Source organism: Podarcis erhardii, assembly GCF_964252035.2.
Source record: "Podarcis erhardii genome assembly, chromosome: 8".
Taxonomy (NCBI): Eukaryota; Metazoa; Chordata; class Lepidosauria; order Squamata; family Lacertidae; genus Podarcis; species Podarcis erhardii.
Genome location: NC_138499.1, coordinates 42,726,461 through 42,746,695, shown reverse-complemented (window position 1 = coordinate 42,746,695; position 20,235 = coordinate 42,726,461). Strand labels below are relative to the sequence as shown.

Here is a 20,235-nt window from a genome sequence, read left to right as displayed (position 1 = left end):
TGGCATGGAGTGTCTTCCAACAGCTACGTCTGGTGCCACATGGTTCTGTGTTGGGTGTTCAACATCTTTATAAATGACTTGAATAAAGGAATTGATATGAAGCTCATCAGATTTGTAGATACCTGGGACAGGTAGCTAATGCTGCAAAAGACAGGATTTAAGATGGTCTTAACAGATTGGAGAACTACAAAATGAATTTCAATGGGGCAAATGTAAAGCACTTAGGCAGGAAGAAGATGGGGGCCCCCTGGATTGCCAGTAAAACGTGTGAAAAGGATCTAGGGGGTCTTAGAAAACCACAAGCTTAACATGGGTCAACAGTGTGATGCATCACATAAAGCTAATGCTATCCTAGGCCGCATCAAAGCAAATTACAGTGTTAACAATATTATTATTGAATTTGATATTCTGGAACTACAAATGAAGTTAGGATAGACATATTGGACAAGCATCTAATGTGACCTTTCAAACTTTTTAAGAGCTCTTTTTCTGACAGAGATTGCTATAATGGTGCATAATAAGCACCCAATGAGAATGGTACATGACCCTTCTCAAAAATGGTGGTGGGGTCAATTCTTCTCAGGGAATCTTTTCAGAAGGTCCTTATTCTAGCAGTTCAAGCCCTACTGCTTGTTAATAGGGCTTCTTGTGTTTGGCAGAGAACAAGTGAGGGATTGTAAAGCAGTTTGGAGGTTAGTAGGGGCAAATCTCTGAAGAACAAATGTCTAGAACACACACACACACCCCCAGAGGCAAAATTACATAAAGTGGTATCATTTAATCATAAACAGAGTGAGATAGAAAGGGATCAGGGCTGGGTGCTTTTGTGATGGGGAACTTGTTGACCACCAGACCTTGTTGGATTCCAACACCCATCATTTCTGACCATTGCGTATGATGTCTGTGGCTGATAGGAATAGTAGTTCAGCAACATCTGGAGGGTCAAAGGTTCCCCATCCCTCTTTTAGACAAAATACGTTTGTCACTTCTCTGATTTTAATCTTGTAGATTATGTCATTTCTTTAGAAATGTCAAATCAGCACATGGAACTTGCAATTCTGTTAGGCAGATACAGATCAAAAGTTAGAATGCTAAAGAAAAGAAACGTCAGCTATAATTAATACATAAATTACTCTGTGACAGTGTCACCTTTTATTTCGGAGCAACAAGAATATATTAGACGATATTAATAATGTCTTCAGAAGAATAGCATGTCAGCTGCACCCCCACATTCCCAAATCAGGAGACTGTTTGGCTTTGAAATGAAATACATGCTTCTCTGAAAAAGAGCTTTTCACAGTTTGAGCCAACAGATTCTGAAACATACTGAAGCAATTAAAGAGGGAGAAAATATACTGTGAGAATAAGATTCTGGAAAGCTATTAAAATCTAGCCTTTGGTTAAAAAAGAAAGAAAGGGCAAAGTCTTTATTTTCTATATGAAATATTAATCTGAGAACGGGAAATCACCAGTGTAACAAATTGAGTAATGTTTGCAGTGCTAAAAGTAAACTGAGATTCTGAATTTTAAACATAAAAGTGCCAAAATTTTATTGTGTATATGATTATGGATCACATTTCATCTATTGTGTTTTAGTACAAATTACAAAATAAAGGGGGGAAATTCATGTGAAAATGAATTGTTGCATTGCTTCCACACGAGTCTAACTTGCAGCTCAGCCCAACTGTGCTGCATTGACTTCAGCAGCTTTGTAGTGCCATGGTAAGTATAGGTGGAGCTGCGCAACATGTGTCAAAAGTTGTGCAAATTCCATCACTCATTCACAACAGTTTGGCCATGCAAAGTAGCTCTTACTTCCATCTAATGTTTTAGGGATTGGCATTTGAAAGAATACTGGTATGCAAAGGACCCTTGCACTCATTTTGTTTTACTTGCAGTATGGCATGGCAATAATTTACTATCTTAAGTTGATAACATTATATTAATAATTTATAATCTTAAGATAGCACACTATAAATATCTTAGATATTTATAAATATCTAAGAGAGAGATTTTAGTTCTATTTTCTCCATAAGATACTCAATTTTGCATGCTCTTTCCTTGATACAGATAGACATTTGGTCTTAATGAATTCAGAGCAGACATGAACCATGAAGTAGATTATTTTTTACTGTCCATTTTTAATAATTATGACTGTTACACTTTACTTATCATAAATGATAGCATAATTGAGGGATAACAATTTTTTTTTAATAATTCCAACTTGCCCAATGAGTTGGCATAGCCTGGAGGCTATAAAAGCAATATTATCTTTTTAAATAGGCATTAAAATTCTTTTATTCCCCAAAACAGCCTTTCTAACAGGTTTTTATTCTAATTAGTGAGTCTAACCTAATAGCCAGTTGTTTGAATAATTGACCTATAAAGCCTGCAGCCCACAAACCTTTATTACTTGTTATATACTATCTTACAATATACCTTATAGTTTTGTCTTCCTGTCCTTGCTATAACCCCTAAGACCCTAGAAAAGGAACCATATAATACAATCACTGAATTGTAGCTTAAGCTGCTACATTTAAAAACATATTTTTACTGGCTGATCTAAATTGTTACCATCAAAATTGTTTTAATAATGTAAGTTTAATTGTTCCAAGCGAAAGACTAACTTTATACAAATATACAATTAAATGTTTGTATTTATATTTTCTTTGTGAAGCAGGTAATACACTAAACATGTATCATTTGAAGTGTAATTAAACAATGGGGTTAACTGTACAAATATACAAAAATGATACTGTGTCTTCACAGGTACAAGAAGTATGCTTTCAAATGTAAGTCACATGAATTATATTGAGCAACTGCTGAGGACTAAGGCATTGGTTCCCAACCCTGCCCCCTCCCACTCACCAGTCCACTTGAAAATTGCCAAGTCTTGGTGGATCACATAGTGGTTTTTTTTTTTTTTGTTATAGCAATTGTAATGTGTAGTGCGAGGTCAGGGGTAGGCAACCTAAAGCCCATGGGCTGGATATGGCCTAATCGCCTTCTCAATCCGGCCCACGGATGGTCCGGGAATCAGCGTGTTTTTACATGAGTAGAATGTGTCCTTTTATTTAAAATGCATCTCTGGGTTATTTGTGGAGGCTGCCTGGTGTTTTTTACATGAGCAGAATGTATGCTTTTACTTAAAATGCATCTCTGGGTTATTTGTGGGGCATAGGAATTCATTCATTTCCATGGTCTGAGGGACGGTGGAGCGGCCCACGGCTGAAAAAGTTTGCTGACCCCTGTGCTAGGTGCTGTATGGTTTTTAATTGTATTTTTATTGCTTCTTTTATTTCTTATATTGTATTTTACTGTACTGCAATTTGATTTCCTTAGACTTCGTTAAAACTCAAATTGTAGCTGTTTTTCACGAGACACATTGTGAACCACCTGGATGAAGCTTGCCATGAACCCTAGTTTGGAAACTCCTGGCCATACCAAGGAAGACTTGCAGAACGTTGGGGGTAATAGTCACATTTCTTATTTACATCAGCAGACATGCTGCTTCTGTTTTCTAACTTTCTGTCTGATATCTGAAGTAGCCCAGTGGGGGCCCATTAGCCAAACAGGCCAATAATAATAACATGCTTACACGACCAAATTAATAAAGATTTTTAGTTCATTAACTAGGTTGCCTTAATTGATTAATATTTAGAAGACCAATTAAAGATTGAGTGCTATCAAACCTCATTATGGGTTCTTTTTAATAAATTTTGACCCCAGAGGTCTTGCTCTTGTCTGCTTCTTCATTCTTGAAGGACTGTATCCATATGGTACTAAAACTGTTTCACACTGGTGGGTGCCATATCTTCAACTCTCTCCATCTTTCACATAAGAAAAGTCAAAGCAGGCACAAAATATACTGTATTTTTGCTCTATAAGACTCACTTTTTCCCTCCTAAAAAGTAAGGGGAAATGTGTGTGCGTCTTATGGAGCGAATGCTGGCTGTGCAGCTATCCCAGAAGCCAGAACAGCAAGAGGGATTGCTGCTTTCACTGCGCAGCAATCCCTCTTGCTGTTCTGGCTTCTGAGATTCAGAATATTTTTTTTCTTGTTTTCCTCCTCCAAAAACTAGGTGCGTCTTGTGGTCTGGTGAGTCTTATAGAGCGAAAAATACGGTAATTTCTTCTGCCAGCCTGTTGAAGGATGAAACAACTTCCAATAGGAGCACAAAATCAAAGGAGCTTTGGTCAAGTGGTCCCAATGAAAAGGTGCAGGGATATCCAATTGCCCACCCCTTATTAGAATAGGGTTGAAAGCATTGATCAGTTAATCGGTGAGATTAATGCTATGATTGGAATTTTAAATACAAACTCCAATCATAGCATTAATCTCACTGATTAACTGATCAATGCTTTCAGACCTCACATAATCAACTTTTTCAAAAGCTAACAATCAGTCCTTGCGGTCCATTCCTTTGAAATTACTATGCCCCCACAGCATTTGGCTGTGATCCTAAAAGCATTTACTCATAATTACAGCACACTTCCTCAGCACCTTTGTCTGTCACAGATTTCATCAGAATTTATCTAATGCCACACAGCTCAATTTTCATATCTGCTTAATGTTTACCTACCTAGTCTTCAAGGCAATGTATAAAAACAAATTGCAAAATTATCTAGCATTAAAATGTTTATGTAAAAGTTGCTGACATAAATATAGCTATATAGAAATAACATGTTTTGTGCAATTGTATAGGTTTGGATGTGCTGCAATTCCACTGTTTACCAACTACCCTTGCATTGGGCTGTTGACTAGGCACCTTTAGAAAAGACCTGGTTTCTAAGGAAAAGTAGTGGGAAGCAACCACTAAATGGTGACTGGAATGGCACTGGAACCGCCTCTGAAAAGTGAGTAACACAGCACTGCCTTGACACATGAGAATGCCCACTGAAATGTGTTCATCATAGGAGGGCACTGAGCTCTTTCAATGCAATACTGTACTGGGATGTATCAAGGCTTACTAAAAATAGGGGCAGGCAAGGGAGAGGAATAGAGATAAGCACAGTAAGGAAGAGTGAATGCCAAAAGAAAAAGGCTGATTCCGTGCAAATGAGGTACGTACAGTAACTGGCTTTTCCCTCCACTTTAGCTCCAAGGGAAATGGTTGTGAGCTTACTCTTCCCACAAACACACCAAGCGACTCTAGGGCCTTAGGGGGTGGAAGCTGTGGCAGAGCATCTGCTTTGCGTGCAGAAGGTTCGATCCCTGCCATTTCCAGGAGAAAGCCCAGAGAGCCACTGCCAGGCAGTTGCGGATCCAATAGACAATACTGAGCAGAATGGACCACTGGTCTGACTCAGTAGAAGGCAATAGCTTCCTATGTTCCTAGCGTAGCTGGGGGCGGGGTGGGGTAGGCACCGAGGCCTCCCCGGGTCTGCGTACGCGTGTCCCATGCCAATGTGGCCAGCAGCCCCTTACAGCTGGAACCTGCTCCTTGCTCCATCCCGTTTCTGCTCACCTGTCCCCGCCCTCTGGACGGGGTTCTCCGAGGGACCGCAGAATCGTGGCGGCTACAAGGGGGGGGGGGAGGACCCCTCCCCCCCTAGAGCTGCCCCAAGCGCCGCGCCACCACGAGAGACCCAAGAGTGCCCAGGTGAGCAGGCAGAGGCAGCGGCCGCTCCTCGCAATCGCTTCCCGGACTACGAGGCGAGGAGCAGCCCCACTGCCTCCGCCTCCTTGCCTGCGCTCGCTTTGTGGGCGGCCCGCCGGCAGCTGGGACTGCCAGGCAGGGGGCGACGAGGACGGAGGGAAAACAACCCGATCCCGGCTGGGAGCCCGGAGAGCTCCGTTTCTTTCTGACTACAAATCCCGGGATGCAAGATGCTGCTTTTAAGAACAAAAGGAAAGGAAAACGGAGCAAGAGCAGCCGCGTTGCACCTCGGGACATGTAGTCTTGTTGCCCGCTCTATGTGCAAAGCGAAAGAGGGCGGGGGGGGAGAGCTTGAAAGGGAAAGCGGCGGAGGGGATTGGGAGTGGGTCGAAGCGAGGGTCTCCGGCAGCTCTCGCGAGATCTCGGGCAGCCCTTTCTTCCCTGTGCGCGTCTCGTGCGCTTTGCTCGCGAGCGCGGCGGCCTCGGCTGGGATGTTTTGTGCAGTCGCCATTCCCTGGCGTGACGTCATAGTGCATTGTTGTGACTTGCGTAGCGGAGCATCCCTCAAGCTGTCAGCTGTGTCGCCGCCGCCGCCGCTGCGGGAGCGCGAGCCCGAGCCCGAGCCCGAGCCTGCCCAGCCCCCCGCCCGCTCGCCGTCCCCGCGCCCCTCCCTCGGGGGTTCTCGGACTCCACGTCACCGCCTCGTTGTCTGTGCGGGACCCTCGGGCTCCCCCGCCCTCCCCCCGCCCCGTCCCCGCACGTTCCGTCCCGCCCCCGCCCCCCCTAGAACCATCTCAATGAGATGCAAACATGAAAGACAAGAGGAAGAAGAAGGACCGCACCTGGGCCGAGGCTGCCCGCCTGGTAGGTGCGACCGGAGCTTTGTGCATGCGGGGCCGGCCCGTCCGGCTGCTGTTCCTGCGGGCGAGCCGGGGAGGCGCCTGGCGCAGCCAGCCAGCCAGCCAGCCAGCCGCCCCCCCCCCTCCCGCCCCGAGCGCCTGCACATTGTTGCCGTCGGCAGGGGATGCTGCGCTGCGCCGGGGCAGGCGAGCGAGAGGCAGCCCCTCCGGAGGCGCGGGACGAGACGGGAAGCGGAGGCTGCGTTCTCGTGGAACAATGTTCCGTGCAGAAGAAGTCTCCGCGGAGCGGCTGCGCTCGGGGAGCTACTTTGTTCGTGGACTGCCTGACTGCATGCCACGTCCCGTAGTGAGTTAGCCCGCCGCCAGCCTGGAGGGAAGACCCTCCTCCGTCCGGTGCAGGAAGGCCGTGCGGCGAAGGGCCACAGGCGGGCGGGCGGGCGGGGAGGGGAGCTACCAAACACGCACATTGCCGGGCTCCGAGTTTCTGAATAGAGACGTCGAGCTTTCTCCGCCTGCCCCCCCCTCCTCCCCACCTCACTTGGTCAAGCCATAAGCACTCCTGGTTATTGATGTAATGTAACCCCACACGGATCTGGGAAATTGGGGAAGGAGGAGAATTTCTTCCTCACCTGGACAGTAACTAGAGCGAGGGGCAGTGTCTCCCAGCCCGTTACAACTCCTCCATAGTGCTTTCATTCATTATCGTCGGGATTCGTCTCTCTGTGTGTGTCTGTGTGTAGTTGACAACCTGGAATAGATGTACTCTACTTCATTCTTAATAATGGGTACGAAAGCTGTTTTAGTGATCATTTAATTTGTATGTATGTGCAAACAAAAACCGATATTTTTCGTGGGGCAACTCCCTTTGTACAGCACGTGTGTAACAGAGTAGTGTTTGTGTGTGTGTATGATGGGCAGAATTTACTTCCATAGCATGTATATGTATAACAAGCAGTGTTTACTCCTATGTGTGTGTGTGTGTGTGTGTGTGTGACTTTGGTTAGAGAAATTTCTCCATGTATAGGAAAGTGAGAGGAGAATTGAGAGTCCTGTATGCACTTTTTCACTCCGTAGAAAGAGATAGTATGCTGCTGGCCAAAATGTTCCAAGAATCTGCCTCCTCACGTTGTGTATTAGTGAATTTAAATATCAAATGATTGTACCTACATTTTGGCATGCTTGTGTTAAATGTGAGGGGTTTGCTTGTGCACCGTATAGTTTCCCATCCACCCTTCTTAGAAAATACCTGATTATACTATTCCTCAAAAGCCTGCTGTGTTTCTAAGGACACCAGTATTCATTGGCAAAATAATTTTTTCTATTCCTTCCCACCCATTTCTGTGTCCATTGTACTGTTTTAGTACACATTTTTAAAAAATTCCTTTTCAAGCTTTGAATTGTCTGTGTTTTGTAATCTTGCAAATTAAGACTGCACTTACCTGGAAGTAAGTCTCATTGGACTTGAAAGAGCTTACCTCCGAGTTGACATGTATAGGATTGCATTGTAAATTGGCTCTGCAACATTGCTGCATGTAGTAAGATGTGTGTTGTTGTACAGTATTGTGTATGTATTTTGTGAAGTTTCACACTCTGTTCAGTGCAGCAATGTAAATGTATGTGTGTGGACTGCTTGAAGGACTGGCTGCTGGCTATATGGCTTGACTTTTGAATCTATTTTGCTGCCTTCTATTTGATACTTAATTGGTAAATGTGTCTGTGACTATGTTCATTTTTTGTTGCTGTTTCATGTCTGCTGCAAAGCACATTCTTTTCAAAAATGTGGTTTTCTACTGTGTTTGGTGGGACTATAAGGCACTGCCACTGTAGTTTGATCTTCTGCACATAACTCATATAAAGACAACAAAGTCTTGTGACACCTTAAAAGCTAACAAATTTATTATAGGCTTTCATGGACTCAGGTCTGCTTTGTCAAATACACAAGCAGTTATCCTGAACTGCTGGTGTGCGTGGTATCGCTCTCAGTGTGAAAAAGCCAACAATGAGATCAGAAGGAAATTAAATTTAAAATTGTAACTTATGCTAAAATTACTTATGCTCTTGACAGTGACCATTCTACAAGGCAGTGTTGGTGATAACACAAACACCCTAGCATTGGTTAACTAATTAGCAGATGTAGCCTGATAGGAATCCCTGATCTTGATTTGAGCCAAAAGTGATACTGTTGAACCTTTTGATAAATTAAGTCAATGGTTTCACACTGCAGCCTCAGTTTTGAAGTTTCTTTGTTTGGGAGCAGCCACATGGAGGTCAGTGGCAGAGTATCCTTGGAGACTGAAAGGTTCCTTTATTGGCTTTTGAATATTACCATATCTGAGCTCAGATTTGTGTCCACTTATTCTTTTGTGCAGAATCTGTAAATGTAACACTTTAGCAACTGGTGTTAATTCAGCGTATACATCAGGATATAAACTTGAGTTTTTGTATCAACCACAGTAAGTGTGTAGAATAATTGTAGCACACCATTTGTTGTAACAGTGAAATACAGTAATATATGATGCCATAAAACATAGGAAAACAGGAAACACTATGCTCAACTCAAAATGGTTAGAGTGCAGTCATACTACCTGGGAGTTAGCCCTGTTGAACGCAGTGAGATTTGCTTCCAAGATGGATAGGGTGGATTGTACCATGTGTTTTCCCACTATGATACTATGGATCCTTTCTCCAATGAGTGAATATGCAGTGTTCGCTAACTGTCATCTTTAGACTAGGTGAAGCAGCCCCCAGATAAGGGCTTTTGAAACCCCATAACAGAGATGGGAAACATGTCGTCCTTCTCCAGAGTTTGCTGGTCTACAACCATTATTCCTGACTATTGGCTGTGGTGGCTGGGGCTGATGGGGGTTATAGTTCAGCAGCCTCCTGAGGGCTGCAGGTTCCCCATCCCTGCGCTATAACATTTTATCAGTATTTGGTATCTGAAGAAGTGTGCATGGACACAAAAGCTTATACCAAGAACAAACTTAGTTGGTCTCTAAGGTGCTACTGGACAATTTTTATTTATTTTTTATATATTCCGATCTTATCAGTAGAATTGATACCAATTTCATATCCTTTGCTTGCAAAATGCATGCAAAATTGTTTGTGTGCCACATTGCTTTCTGCTTCTGATACCCAATATTCTCCAGAGGGCTGCCTCCCAAAATGTTGCATTATAAGATCTCATCCAATCTATGAATTCCATGGAAGCCTGACTATTACTGGGTTCATCAGGGATTTTTATAGCTGAAAGGGAGTTGCATTGTAAGGCTAGAGGTGTTGCTATAACTTAGTGGTACAGCATGCCCTTGGCATGTATGAAGCTGTCTTTTAATTCCAACAAACTCTAGCTAGGGGATTGTGAGTAGAAGAAAGGGGATGAACTTATATCAGAAGTACAGGGGCAGCCTGGGACATTCTATGGCTTTAGGCACCTCATACAACACTGCTGCACCCTGCCATGCTGCCCTGCCCCCTCCTCCTCCACAGGCTTGCCGTGCCACCACATCACCCCTGGCGCTGCCTCCTCTGTGGGTGCCCCCTTGCCAGGGGCAGTGGTAGAGCCCACCCATGGCACAGGAGAAGGCAGAGCAGCAGCAAACAGTGCGCCCTTCCGGCCAGATCTGCTGCCTGAGTCCATCACCTCACCTTTCCTCTGGCCCTGCAGAAGTATATCTGCCAGTCAGGTTTGAAATTTGGGTCTAAATGCATTGCCTGCAACAAAATATCTAGTGATCTTCTATTCCCAGGTTAGTTTGAATCTACAGAACAACAAATAATGTGGTGTGGACTTCTAAACAGCAGTGTGTTACATGGAATTTAACAATCTGATCTCCTATTTGACTCAAAGGCAAGATCCTTAATATACAATGCTTTAGATAGAACACATATCGCTTCCATTGGCTCTGGTACAGTAATTGAATTAGAGTTTAATCTGAGATCTCTCAAAGCATGGTGACGCCACAAAGTGTTCACTGGTAAGCATTTCACCAGTTTGTTATTCTGCTCTCTTGGGATTCATCAATATTTTATTTCTGGCCTTACTGAATCAATTTCAGTGACAAGCAAACAGTTGAGACCTAATATGTTCTCAAGCAATGACTCCTGTGATAGCTTGATCAATGTTCACACTACAGAATTCCATGAGTACTGAGTTACCAAATGCTTAATCTGCCATGGGCAGGGCAGAGTAACACAAATATTTAAACCATTCGTTGTAGCAATGTCATCCCTCAGTATAAAGCCACCGTATACTATTAGAGTGTAAAAGGATGTAGAGTACTCAGAAATGGTAGTTAAGGTTGTCAGTGCAGGTATAACTGCCTTTTGAAGTGTGGCTATGCATATACATTTTAATACATATTTTAATATGCAGGATTTTTCTGCAGGATCTCTTATGCAAATTGGACAACTGTTGAACATTAATTCTGTTTGTAGCCTGATGTCTTGTTTGCACTACACCACCCATTGACTAATAAATGTTTCCCTTTTATTCTCTTTCCCATTGTGCTATTTGAAATAGTATCAGTGCATTGCAGATAAAAATAGGTTTAGGTTTACAGCTTTATTTGAATTATTAGTTCCATTTTGTGTATACCAGAACTGAGGCTAAAATTATAGGCCTTGTACAAGAACACAAGCCAGTCCTTAGAAAACTTCGGTATCTTTAGGAGGCACTCATATATTTACTTGGGGTGGGGCTGTAGCTCAGTGGGCACAGCTCCTGCTTTGCATGCAGGAGACTTGGTTTAAACACTGGCAGTTCTAGGTAGGTTTAGGAAAGATGTCTGTCTGAAATCCTGGAGACTGTTCTGAAACCATATGCCATCAGTGCTCCCAGCTATGTACGTGACACCACAGATTTTCTGAGGAAAATACAATCTTTAAATAATCTTCCCAACAATACTATACTAGCTACTATGGATGTGGAATCTCTGTATACCAATATCCCACACAACGATGGTTTACAAGCTATAAGGAATACCATTTCAGATAAAACCACAGCGGACTTTGCTACCAAACTCTGCCAATTTGTCCTTACCCACAACAACTTCAAATTCGGTGATGACCTGTTCCTTCAGATCAGCGGCACAGCAATGGGCACCCGCATGGCCCCACAGTATGCCAACATCTTCATGGCGGATTTAGAACAACGTTTCCTAAACTCCTACCCACTCAAACCTCTCTTGTACCTGCGATACATTGATGATATTTTTATCATATGGACACATGGTCAACAGACCCTGGACACCTTCCACCAGAAATTCAATGATTTTCACCCCACCATCAACCTAACAATGAATCAATCTATGCAAGAAATACATTTTTTGGACACTACTATAAAAATACAGGATGGGCGCATAGACACCACCTTATACCGTAAACCAACTGACCGACAAACATATCTACATGCCTCTAGCTACCATCCCAAACATACCAAACAGTCTATTGTATATAGCCAGGCACTACGTTACAGCCGCATCTGCTCCAATTCTACAGACAGAGACTCTCACCTAAGAGATCTACAGCAAACCTTTTTAGAACTAAAATACCCAGCAGATGAAGTTAGACAACAGATCAACAGAGCCAGACTGATACCCAGAGAGAACTTGCTGCAAGACAGACCCAAAAAAGAAAATAACAGAACACCTCTAGTCATCACATACAGCTCCCAAGTTAAAACAGTACAACGCATCATCAGAGATCTACAACCTCTCCTGGACAATGACAGTTCTCTTTCTCAAGCTCTGGGAGGAAGACCTTTCATTGCCTCCAGACAGCCCCCCAATCTTAAACAACTCCTAACCCACAATAATACTATAACCAGACTTAACACGGACACTGGCACCAGAGCCTGCAATAAACCCAGATGCCAACTTTGCTGCCACATACACCCGGACAACACCATTACTGGCCCCAACAACATCACACATACCATCTCGGGACTATTTAATTGCTCATCGTCTAACATTGTGTATGCCATAAAATGCCAACAGTGTCCTTCAGCTCTCTATATTGGACAAACAGGCCAGACCTTACGCCAAAGAATAAATGGACATAAATCCGACATCAGGAACCACAAGACAGAAAAACCAGTAGGAGAACACTTCAATCTCCCAGGACATTCTATACAAGATCTCAAAGTAGCTGTTCTATTACAAAGGAATTTCAGAAATAGACTGGAAAGAGAAGCTGCTGAATTGCAACTTATCACCAAACTTAAAACTATGGAGAGACCTGGTTTGAATAAAGACATTGGATTCTTATCTCATTATACATGACAAAGCCATTTTTCACCTTCTCACCCCTTGCTTTTTCCTGTTAGACCTATTGCAGTCGTTAAGAGTCGTCAACAGGCTCATCGCAGCTATCTGCCAATCACCCATTCCCACCACCCTTCTGAGTAATACCCCTCCCCACCTTCTCACTATATAGAAAGGTCCGGTGACTTCTGTTTCAGTGTATCTGAAGAAGTGTGCATGCACACGAAAGCTCATACCTAGAACTAACTCAGTTGGTCTTTAAGGTGCTACTGGAAGGAATTTTTTTATTTTGTTTTGAAATCCTGGAGAGCCACTGTCAGTCCATAGACAATACTGACCCAGATTGGCGAATGTTCTGACTTGATATAAGGCAGGCAGGCATGTTCTTTCTACTTGTTTGACAAATGTGTTTGATTGCTGGCTAGAATAATAACACATAACCCTAATGTTTATTCTTATTAGCTTCACCTTTAACTCCTAAGGCATGAAAGAATCAGAGCTCAACAGGATGACAAAAGGGGGAGGAAAGCCAACATGTTTACGTAAACTAATATTTATGAAAGATCCCAATGTGTTTCAAGCCTCAGTTCTTCTAGGGGACAAAAACCTTTTAATATATTCTGTAAATACATACACCAGACATGTATATTAAGTGCAGCAGGCCTTACTTTTTGTACAAAGACAGTTTTGCTCTCTTGTTGTACTCAAAAAGGAGAAGCAGAGGTGGTCTGTTTTTAAACAAAGTGCTCTTCTTTGGGTTTGGGGGTGTTAGGTTTTTGTTTTTTTGTACAATATGAATCTCTGGATCATGTAGAGAAGCTTTTAAAATTATTTCCCTGAACATCTGAGGCTAAAGGTCCTTAGGATATTCTCATAACCATTAGTTTGAAGTATTCTGTATGGCATTCTAATTCTCTATTGTCCCTTCCGCATATGTTAATTCACCAAGTGGTGCTCGGCTCCACTTTATTCTTTCATGCAAACATCCTTCAATTTGTATTGTTGAATGCTTTGGAAACATAATAGACTGTACATCCCAAACATATTATTGTACACCCTATATTTCTAAGGATTATGAAGCATCTGTCATTGGTGATCTAGTGTGTGACTCAGAATGCTCAGTTGCCAAAAGTACTAAACAGCTCAAAGTCCAATTTCTGTGAGGGAATGGAAGGTTGTGCATTTGACTGGCATTAAGAATGAGACAATTGGCCTCTGCTGGCTACTCATGTTCTTCCAACATACCACCAACTATGCTATTGAGAGAGACAGCTGAATGAGCGAACAGGCAGAGAGAATACTGGCACAGGTTATGTGCTCTAGTACATATTATGCATGCACTACTCATCAACATGATGCATGCCAGTACTGCTTCTGTTCAATTGTACCATTTGTTTGAATAGTCAGAGAACAGGTGTCAGGTAGAGTGGTGAGTGAGATCAGTGGCAGCTGTAGGGGTTTTTTGTTTCGTTTGGAAAGGGGGTCTACCTAGTGAGTTACCCTTGTATAAGCTAGGCATTCTGATGGGGGTAATGTTCATGTTAAGATAATCAGCTTTTAATAAAGCTGCTGAGCAAGCATACTTGTTTTCCATTCCAAACAATATTTTATGGGCAATCTATAGTGTTTCAAAAGGTTAACCTGTATATGCTGACTCAGGCAATCAGTTTGAATACATAACTAAAACTTGACTATGTGCAATCTGCTGAACTGTGTCCATGAAATAGCATTTAAAATATAAAATAGATGGGTGCCTTAAGCTGTCTGTGTTTGCATAGGATGGTTAAGGGGGGAGAGGCCATATTGGTGCAAGGAGAATGTCAGCCACATGGCACTCATGCACAATCTATATTGATTGAGCGATTCAGAGAATTATGGGTTGTGTGCTGACCAAATAGGCTGCTTGAAGGAAGGAGTAGCTCTACACATCATCATGTCTTTCCTTGTGGATTGCTTTCTGCTCTTTTGGCATTTTGCTAAGGCACCAGACTTGAATTGTGTGGGCAAACATACTGTGTGGTTACACCCTAATTGGTTGACTTTCCCTAGGGCAGTAGATTTTAACAGATTTACAATCCATTGTTCTCTTTAATTCTCAGTGTGGCTTGCAGTTCTGAAAAGTGACAATAAGACCAAACACTGAGCAATAAAGAAAAGTTATACTAAAAGCAGCAGTAGGAGCAAAATATAAGTAAGCAGGTTTTAGCAAAGGCCCCATACAGCAAAAATGCTTCTAACCTGGTGCCAAACAATAACAATGTAGGTGCCTGCAGTGGCAGACTTGGGGCTCTCAAATTTCAGTGGTGCCCTGTGCAGCTTTAAATCCCCCCCAACCCTACTCTTGTGATCTGTTTGACATCATTGTTGCGGTGCCCCCCTGTGGTGCCCAGTGCAGCCAAACTACCCTAAAACCACCTCTGGTGCCTGGTAAATAATCACTGGGAAGGGTGTTCCAAGGTCTGGCACCATTACATAAATGGTTTTGCTTTTAGATGCTTTGTTGTTTAGCCGTGTCCGACTCTTCATGACCCCATGGACCAGAGCACACCACGCACTCCTGTCTTCCACTGCCTCCCGCAGCTTGGTCAAACTCATGCTTGTAGCTTCGAGAACACTGTCCAACCATCTCGTCCTCTGTTGTCCCCTTCTCCTTGTGCCCTCAATTTTTCCAACATCAGGGTCTTTTCCAGGGAGTTCTCTTCTCATGAGGTGGCCAAAGTATTGGAGCCTCAGCTTCCAGTGAATACTCAGGGCTGATTTCCTTAAGAATGGATAGGTTTGATCTTCTTGCAGTCCATGGGACTCTCAAGAGTCTCCTCCAGCACCATAATTCAAAAGCATCCATTCTTCGGCAATCAGCCTTCTTTATGGTCCAGCTCTCACTTCCATACATCACTACTGGGAAAACCATAGCTTTAACATTTTCTTGCTTTTCTCCCAAGAAGCAGGCGTCTTTTAATTTTGTGACTGCTGTCACCATCTGCAGTGATCATGGAGCCCAAGAAAGTAAAATCTCTCACTGCCTCCATTTCTTCCCTTTCTATTTGCCAGGAGGTGATGGGACCTGTAGCCATGATCTTAGTTTTTTTGATGTTGAGCTTCAGACCCTCATTAAAAGGTTCTTTAATTCCTCCTCACTTTCTGCCATCAAAGTTGTGTCATCAGCATATCTGAGGTTGTTGATATTTCTTCCGGCAATCTTAATTCCGGTTTGGGATTCATCCAGTCCAGCTTTTCGCATGATGAATTCTCCATATAAGTTAAATAAGCAGGGAGGCAATATACAGCCTGGTTGTAATCCTTTCCCAATTTTGAACCAATCAGTTATTCTGTATTCAGTTCTAACTGTAGCTTCTTGTCCCACATAGAGATTTCTCAGGAGACAGATGAGGTGATCAGGCACTCCCATTTCTTTAAGAACTTGCCATAGTTTGCTGTGGTCGACACAGTCAAATGCTTTTGCATAGACAATGAAGCAGAAGTAGATGTTTTTCTAGAACTCTCTAGCTTTCTCCATAATCCAGGGCATGTTTGCAATTTGGTCTCTGGTTCCTCTGCCCCTTCGATATCCAGCTTGCACTTCTGGGAGTTCTCGGTCCACATACTGCTTAAGCCTGTCTTGTAGAATTTTAAGCATAACCTTGCTAGCGTGTGAAATGTGTGCAATAGTGCGGTAGTTGGAGCATTCTTTGGCGCTGCCATTCTTTGCGATTGGGATGTAGACTGATCTTCTCCAATCCTCTGGCCACTGCTGAGTTTTCCAAACTTGCTGGCATTTTGAGTGTAGCACCTTAACAGCACCATCTTTTAAAATTTTAAATAGTTCAGCTGGAATATCATCACTTCCACTGGCCTTGTTATTTGCAGTGCTTTCTAAGGCCCATTTGACTTCACTCTCCAGGATGTCTGGCTCAAGTTCGGCAACCACACTACCTGGGGTGTACGGGACACCCATATCTTTCTGGTATAAGTCCTCTGTGTATTCTTGCCACCTCTTCGTGATATCTTCTGCTTCCGTTAGGTCCTTACCACTTTTGTCCTTTATTATGGTAATCTTTGTACGAAATGTTCCTTTCATATCTCCAATTTTCTTGAACAGATCTCTGGTTTTTCCCATTCTATTGTTTTCCTCTATTTCTTTGCATTGCTCATTTAAGAAGGCTGCAGAGATGGGTGTGGGGCATCAATATGAAGGTTTCCAGTAGTAGTGGAAGGGCATGTTTATGCAGGAGATGACAGTTCAGACACCCAGGACCCAGACACCCAGGACCCAGACTGTTAAACGCTTTATAGGTCAAAACCTGCACTACTAATATTCTCCAGTAAGTGAAAAAGAAACAATGCTTGCATGTAAACACCACATTAGTATGTATTTGAGCTCCTCAGCTTAGGATCAGTTTAGTGCCTTCTGGAGTTGCTTATGTTGGTTTCTGAGTACATGGTGACAGCAGCAATTACTGTCAAGACATCAGCATCTGAAGTTATTGGTGTCCAAACATTCTTTTGTTGTCTCATCTTCTCAAGTATCTTTCAGCATATTTGATATTTGTTTGTTTCACATATTTTTGTTCTACCTCTTCAACACAGGGGTTCCCCAGGTGGTTAAAAATCAGGATTGCCATAAAAGATTAAAATGGTGAATAAAAATGGTTAAGAACAAAGAAGGAACAAAAACAGCAGAATATGGTGACAACAAATCAATGTCATAGGAAGTAGACAGCCTAAGGAAGTCATAGTGTTATTGACAGTGTATCCATCAAATGAAGAATATCAGTTATGGGAAATTCCATTTCGTATGTCTATGGGTTTTTTTTAACCCCCCAAGCACTTTTTCAAAAAATAAAATAAAAGCTCATTGCAGATTAATTCCGCATCACACTGTAATGCAGCCATTTTAAAACAGACGTATGCAGTCCCAGCTGCTCAGTGACATGGGTCAGGGTATACCTAGATTGCAATAACTGCTTCTTTCCCCATTCACATGGGGCATGTGTGAAGAGGAAAAGGCATGGATAACCTAATCAAAGATCTGGAATAAATCTGGATTCAAAGTAGCATAATAATAATAATAATAATAATAATAATAATAATAATTTATTATTTGTACCCCGCCCATCTGGCTGGGTTTCCCCAGCCACTCTGGGCGGCTTCCATAAAAACCAAAAATACACTAAAATATCACAGATTTGAAGATGATCATGAAGAATTACAGTTTGAGTTAAAACTAGGTTGGGGGTTGTATTTTTATTTGTTTTTGCTATGAGTGGATTAGCAATTTAGGAAGAAAAGAGGGGAAATGGGTTGGGGGACGTCTGGTGAACTTATCTATCCCTACAAGGTAGAGCAATAAAGATCAACAAAGCATGAATGGCTGTATGCATGCATGTGCTTCCACCTCTGCCTACCACACTTTATTTGTACACCTTGAGATCTATCCTTGCACTGTGCTCAGTTGTGGCAAATCTTGGTGCACTAACAGTAGTATCTCCTTCAGTAGACCATGAGCAACATTCCGTGCAACACAGCAGAAAGCATGTGATTTTCATTCATGAATAAATTACAGTAACCTGTAACGTAAAGATACCCATTATGGTTGATAAGCAGTAAAAAAAAAAAATAAAAGCAAAAAAAAAAAGAGCACTAATTGCAAGACAGAGAGACAGAGACCGATGCAGTTAACATATCTAGCTTTTTAAAACCCAAATGCAATTTCCTCCCTTCTCTGTTTTGCTGAGATAGTACAGTTGAACTAAATCATATAGTAGTGAGGGAATATTTCACGCTGTGTCTTCATATTTGAAGGCCACAAACGACACCAAAAATCAGTATCATAACTTATGTATAGCTAGAGCTTTGACTTTAATCCCTTTGACTTTTATCTCAAGTGTTGACTCTTGCTACTATAAATAGAATTTAAACTATTGTAAAAGAGTTTCATGCTGTTATAAAATAGGGATTTGATTTGACTTTGTTTAACTACACTAAGGACTTCTTTGTGGCTGGCTTAACACAGACCTTCCATTATTTCCATATTTGTTCTAAGTTAATTCTCTTTTAGACATGTAGAAACGCTGCTGCTTTAGGAGGTTTTGATGGCCTTTCTCTTTGATCCGTAATCAAGGCAGCTTTGAAGAGCTGTACTCTATTTTATTATTGTATTTTTTGCCTCAGGGTTTCCTCAGATTTGTTTTGTAAGGCTATCTTTGTACTTGTTTGGCATGGTAGTATGTGTGTTATTTCTTTACAATGCATAGCTGAAGAAAGACAGAAATTCCTGTTTTATAATAATTGAGTTTGGTTTGTGATGCTTTGTAGATATTTAATCTGAAATGTGACATGTAAGTAGCAGGTCCATTGAATTTTGTCATCTGTATATGCGCTCTAGATCTTTGCTGGGTAAAACTCACCTTCCAGAAAATAATCAGACCATGTCCTATTTCTTCTGTATGGATTTGTGAGATGCTGCTGTAGGTATGACTCTTTTTGAAACAGTAGTCCTCAAACATTCTTGTAGTGAACCATTTTCAGTTAAATGGGGTGGGGACACCCTGTGGTATTTTAAGCTAAAGGAAGAGGTACCCTGGTAAGGAGGATAACTAGAGCAAAATAATGATGTCTCATTAGCTGGCTAAGTTCACATTTGTCCCATAGCTGGAGGCTGGCAACCTGAAAGCAAAGATAATGAGTTGGATCCTGTGGACTTTCCATATCATTAAAAGAACATGAATGAGGGATCACAGGAAACAGTCTGATCAACCCCCCCAAAACCCCCAGGGGTAAGCCCCCATGGACTTCTGATTGGAAAGAGTGGGAAGGAATTTGAATCTGCCCTGCTTTATGCCCCAGTTCAGACAGGAATCTTTCCCAGTCCTTTCTGCAGATGCCAGATATCAAACCTTCCTTTTGCATGCAGATCATGTGCTCTATCTACTACAGAGCTTTAGCCCTTCTCTAAAAAGCACCTCCACCACACACGAGTTCCAGGGATGGTGCAAAGTATTATATGTAGTTTATTGCGCAAGATTTGTATTCCAATATTCATTCCATCCAAGCAGAAAAGTCAAAGTAGATTACACCCTTAGAAACCATCAACATAAAACATAATGAAACAGTGCATTAAAACAAAAATCAGAAAACAAACTTTATAATAGAAATGCTGCTTCCTTCTGCTCCTGGTCTTGGATACGTTAAATGTGTGATCAAATTTCCATATTGTTGTTTTTTTAAAAAATAGGAGCAGGGACCATGATCTGAATTAGGGCTGTGGTACAGGGAAGGGGGAGTTAAGTTGCACCATGTCATTTCTGCTCCATTCTACTATTTGCTTCATAAGGAAATCTACTATTTGGGCCCATAGCAGTTCCAGTGTAAGGCAAATAACAGTTTTTTGGGAGGAAGGGGGGGAATTAATTGAGAAAATGTGTACAAAAAGTCATGTGGGTGGAAAAAGTAACACACACTTAGCGTTGTGATCTCAATCTGTGCCCTGGCCCCTCTACAGTTTTGAAATAT

The 20,235-nt window shown here is 42.2% G+C and overlaps 1 protein-coding gene and 1 long non-coding RNA gene across 6 annotated transcripts in view; one reads left to right on the top strand and one right to left on the bottom strand.

The window, feature by feature from the left end:
* LOC309348495 lies at positions 1-6,574 on the bottom strand. Of its 2 annotated transcripts, none has more exons than XR_014159431.1 (3): positions 6,443-6,574; positions 855-959; positions 1-141 (listed from the first exon to the last, which is right to left on the bottom strand). It is a non-coding gene; the product is annotated as an uncharacterized lncRNA (long non-coding RNA). The 2 variants fall into 2 exon arrangements; XR_014159432.1 differs by lacking the exon at positions 6,443-6,574 and adding an exon at positions 5,469-5,851.
* Positions 6,362-20,235, top strand: part of ASXL3 (ASXL transcriptional regulator 3) — a 104,769-nt gene continuing 90,895 nt past the window's right edge. For 2 of the 4 annotated variants that reach the window (XM_081873597.1, XM_081873599.1), the window contains exon 1: positions 6,374-6,464. Coding sequence is in view for 1 of the 4 variants with exons in the window: in XM_081873596.1 (XP_081729722.1) it covers positions 6,411-6,464 (54 nt within the window). In the remaining 3 variants the exon portion in view is untranslated. Of the gene's footprint in view, positions 6,465-6,669; positions 6,807-20,235 lie in introns of those variants that run through there. The other 2 variants (XM_081873596.1, XM_081873598.1) reach the window with 2 other exon arrangements.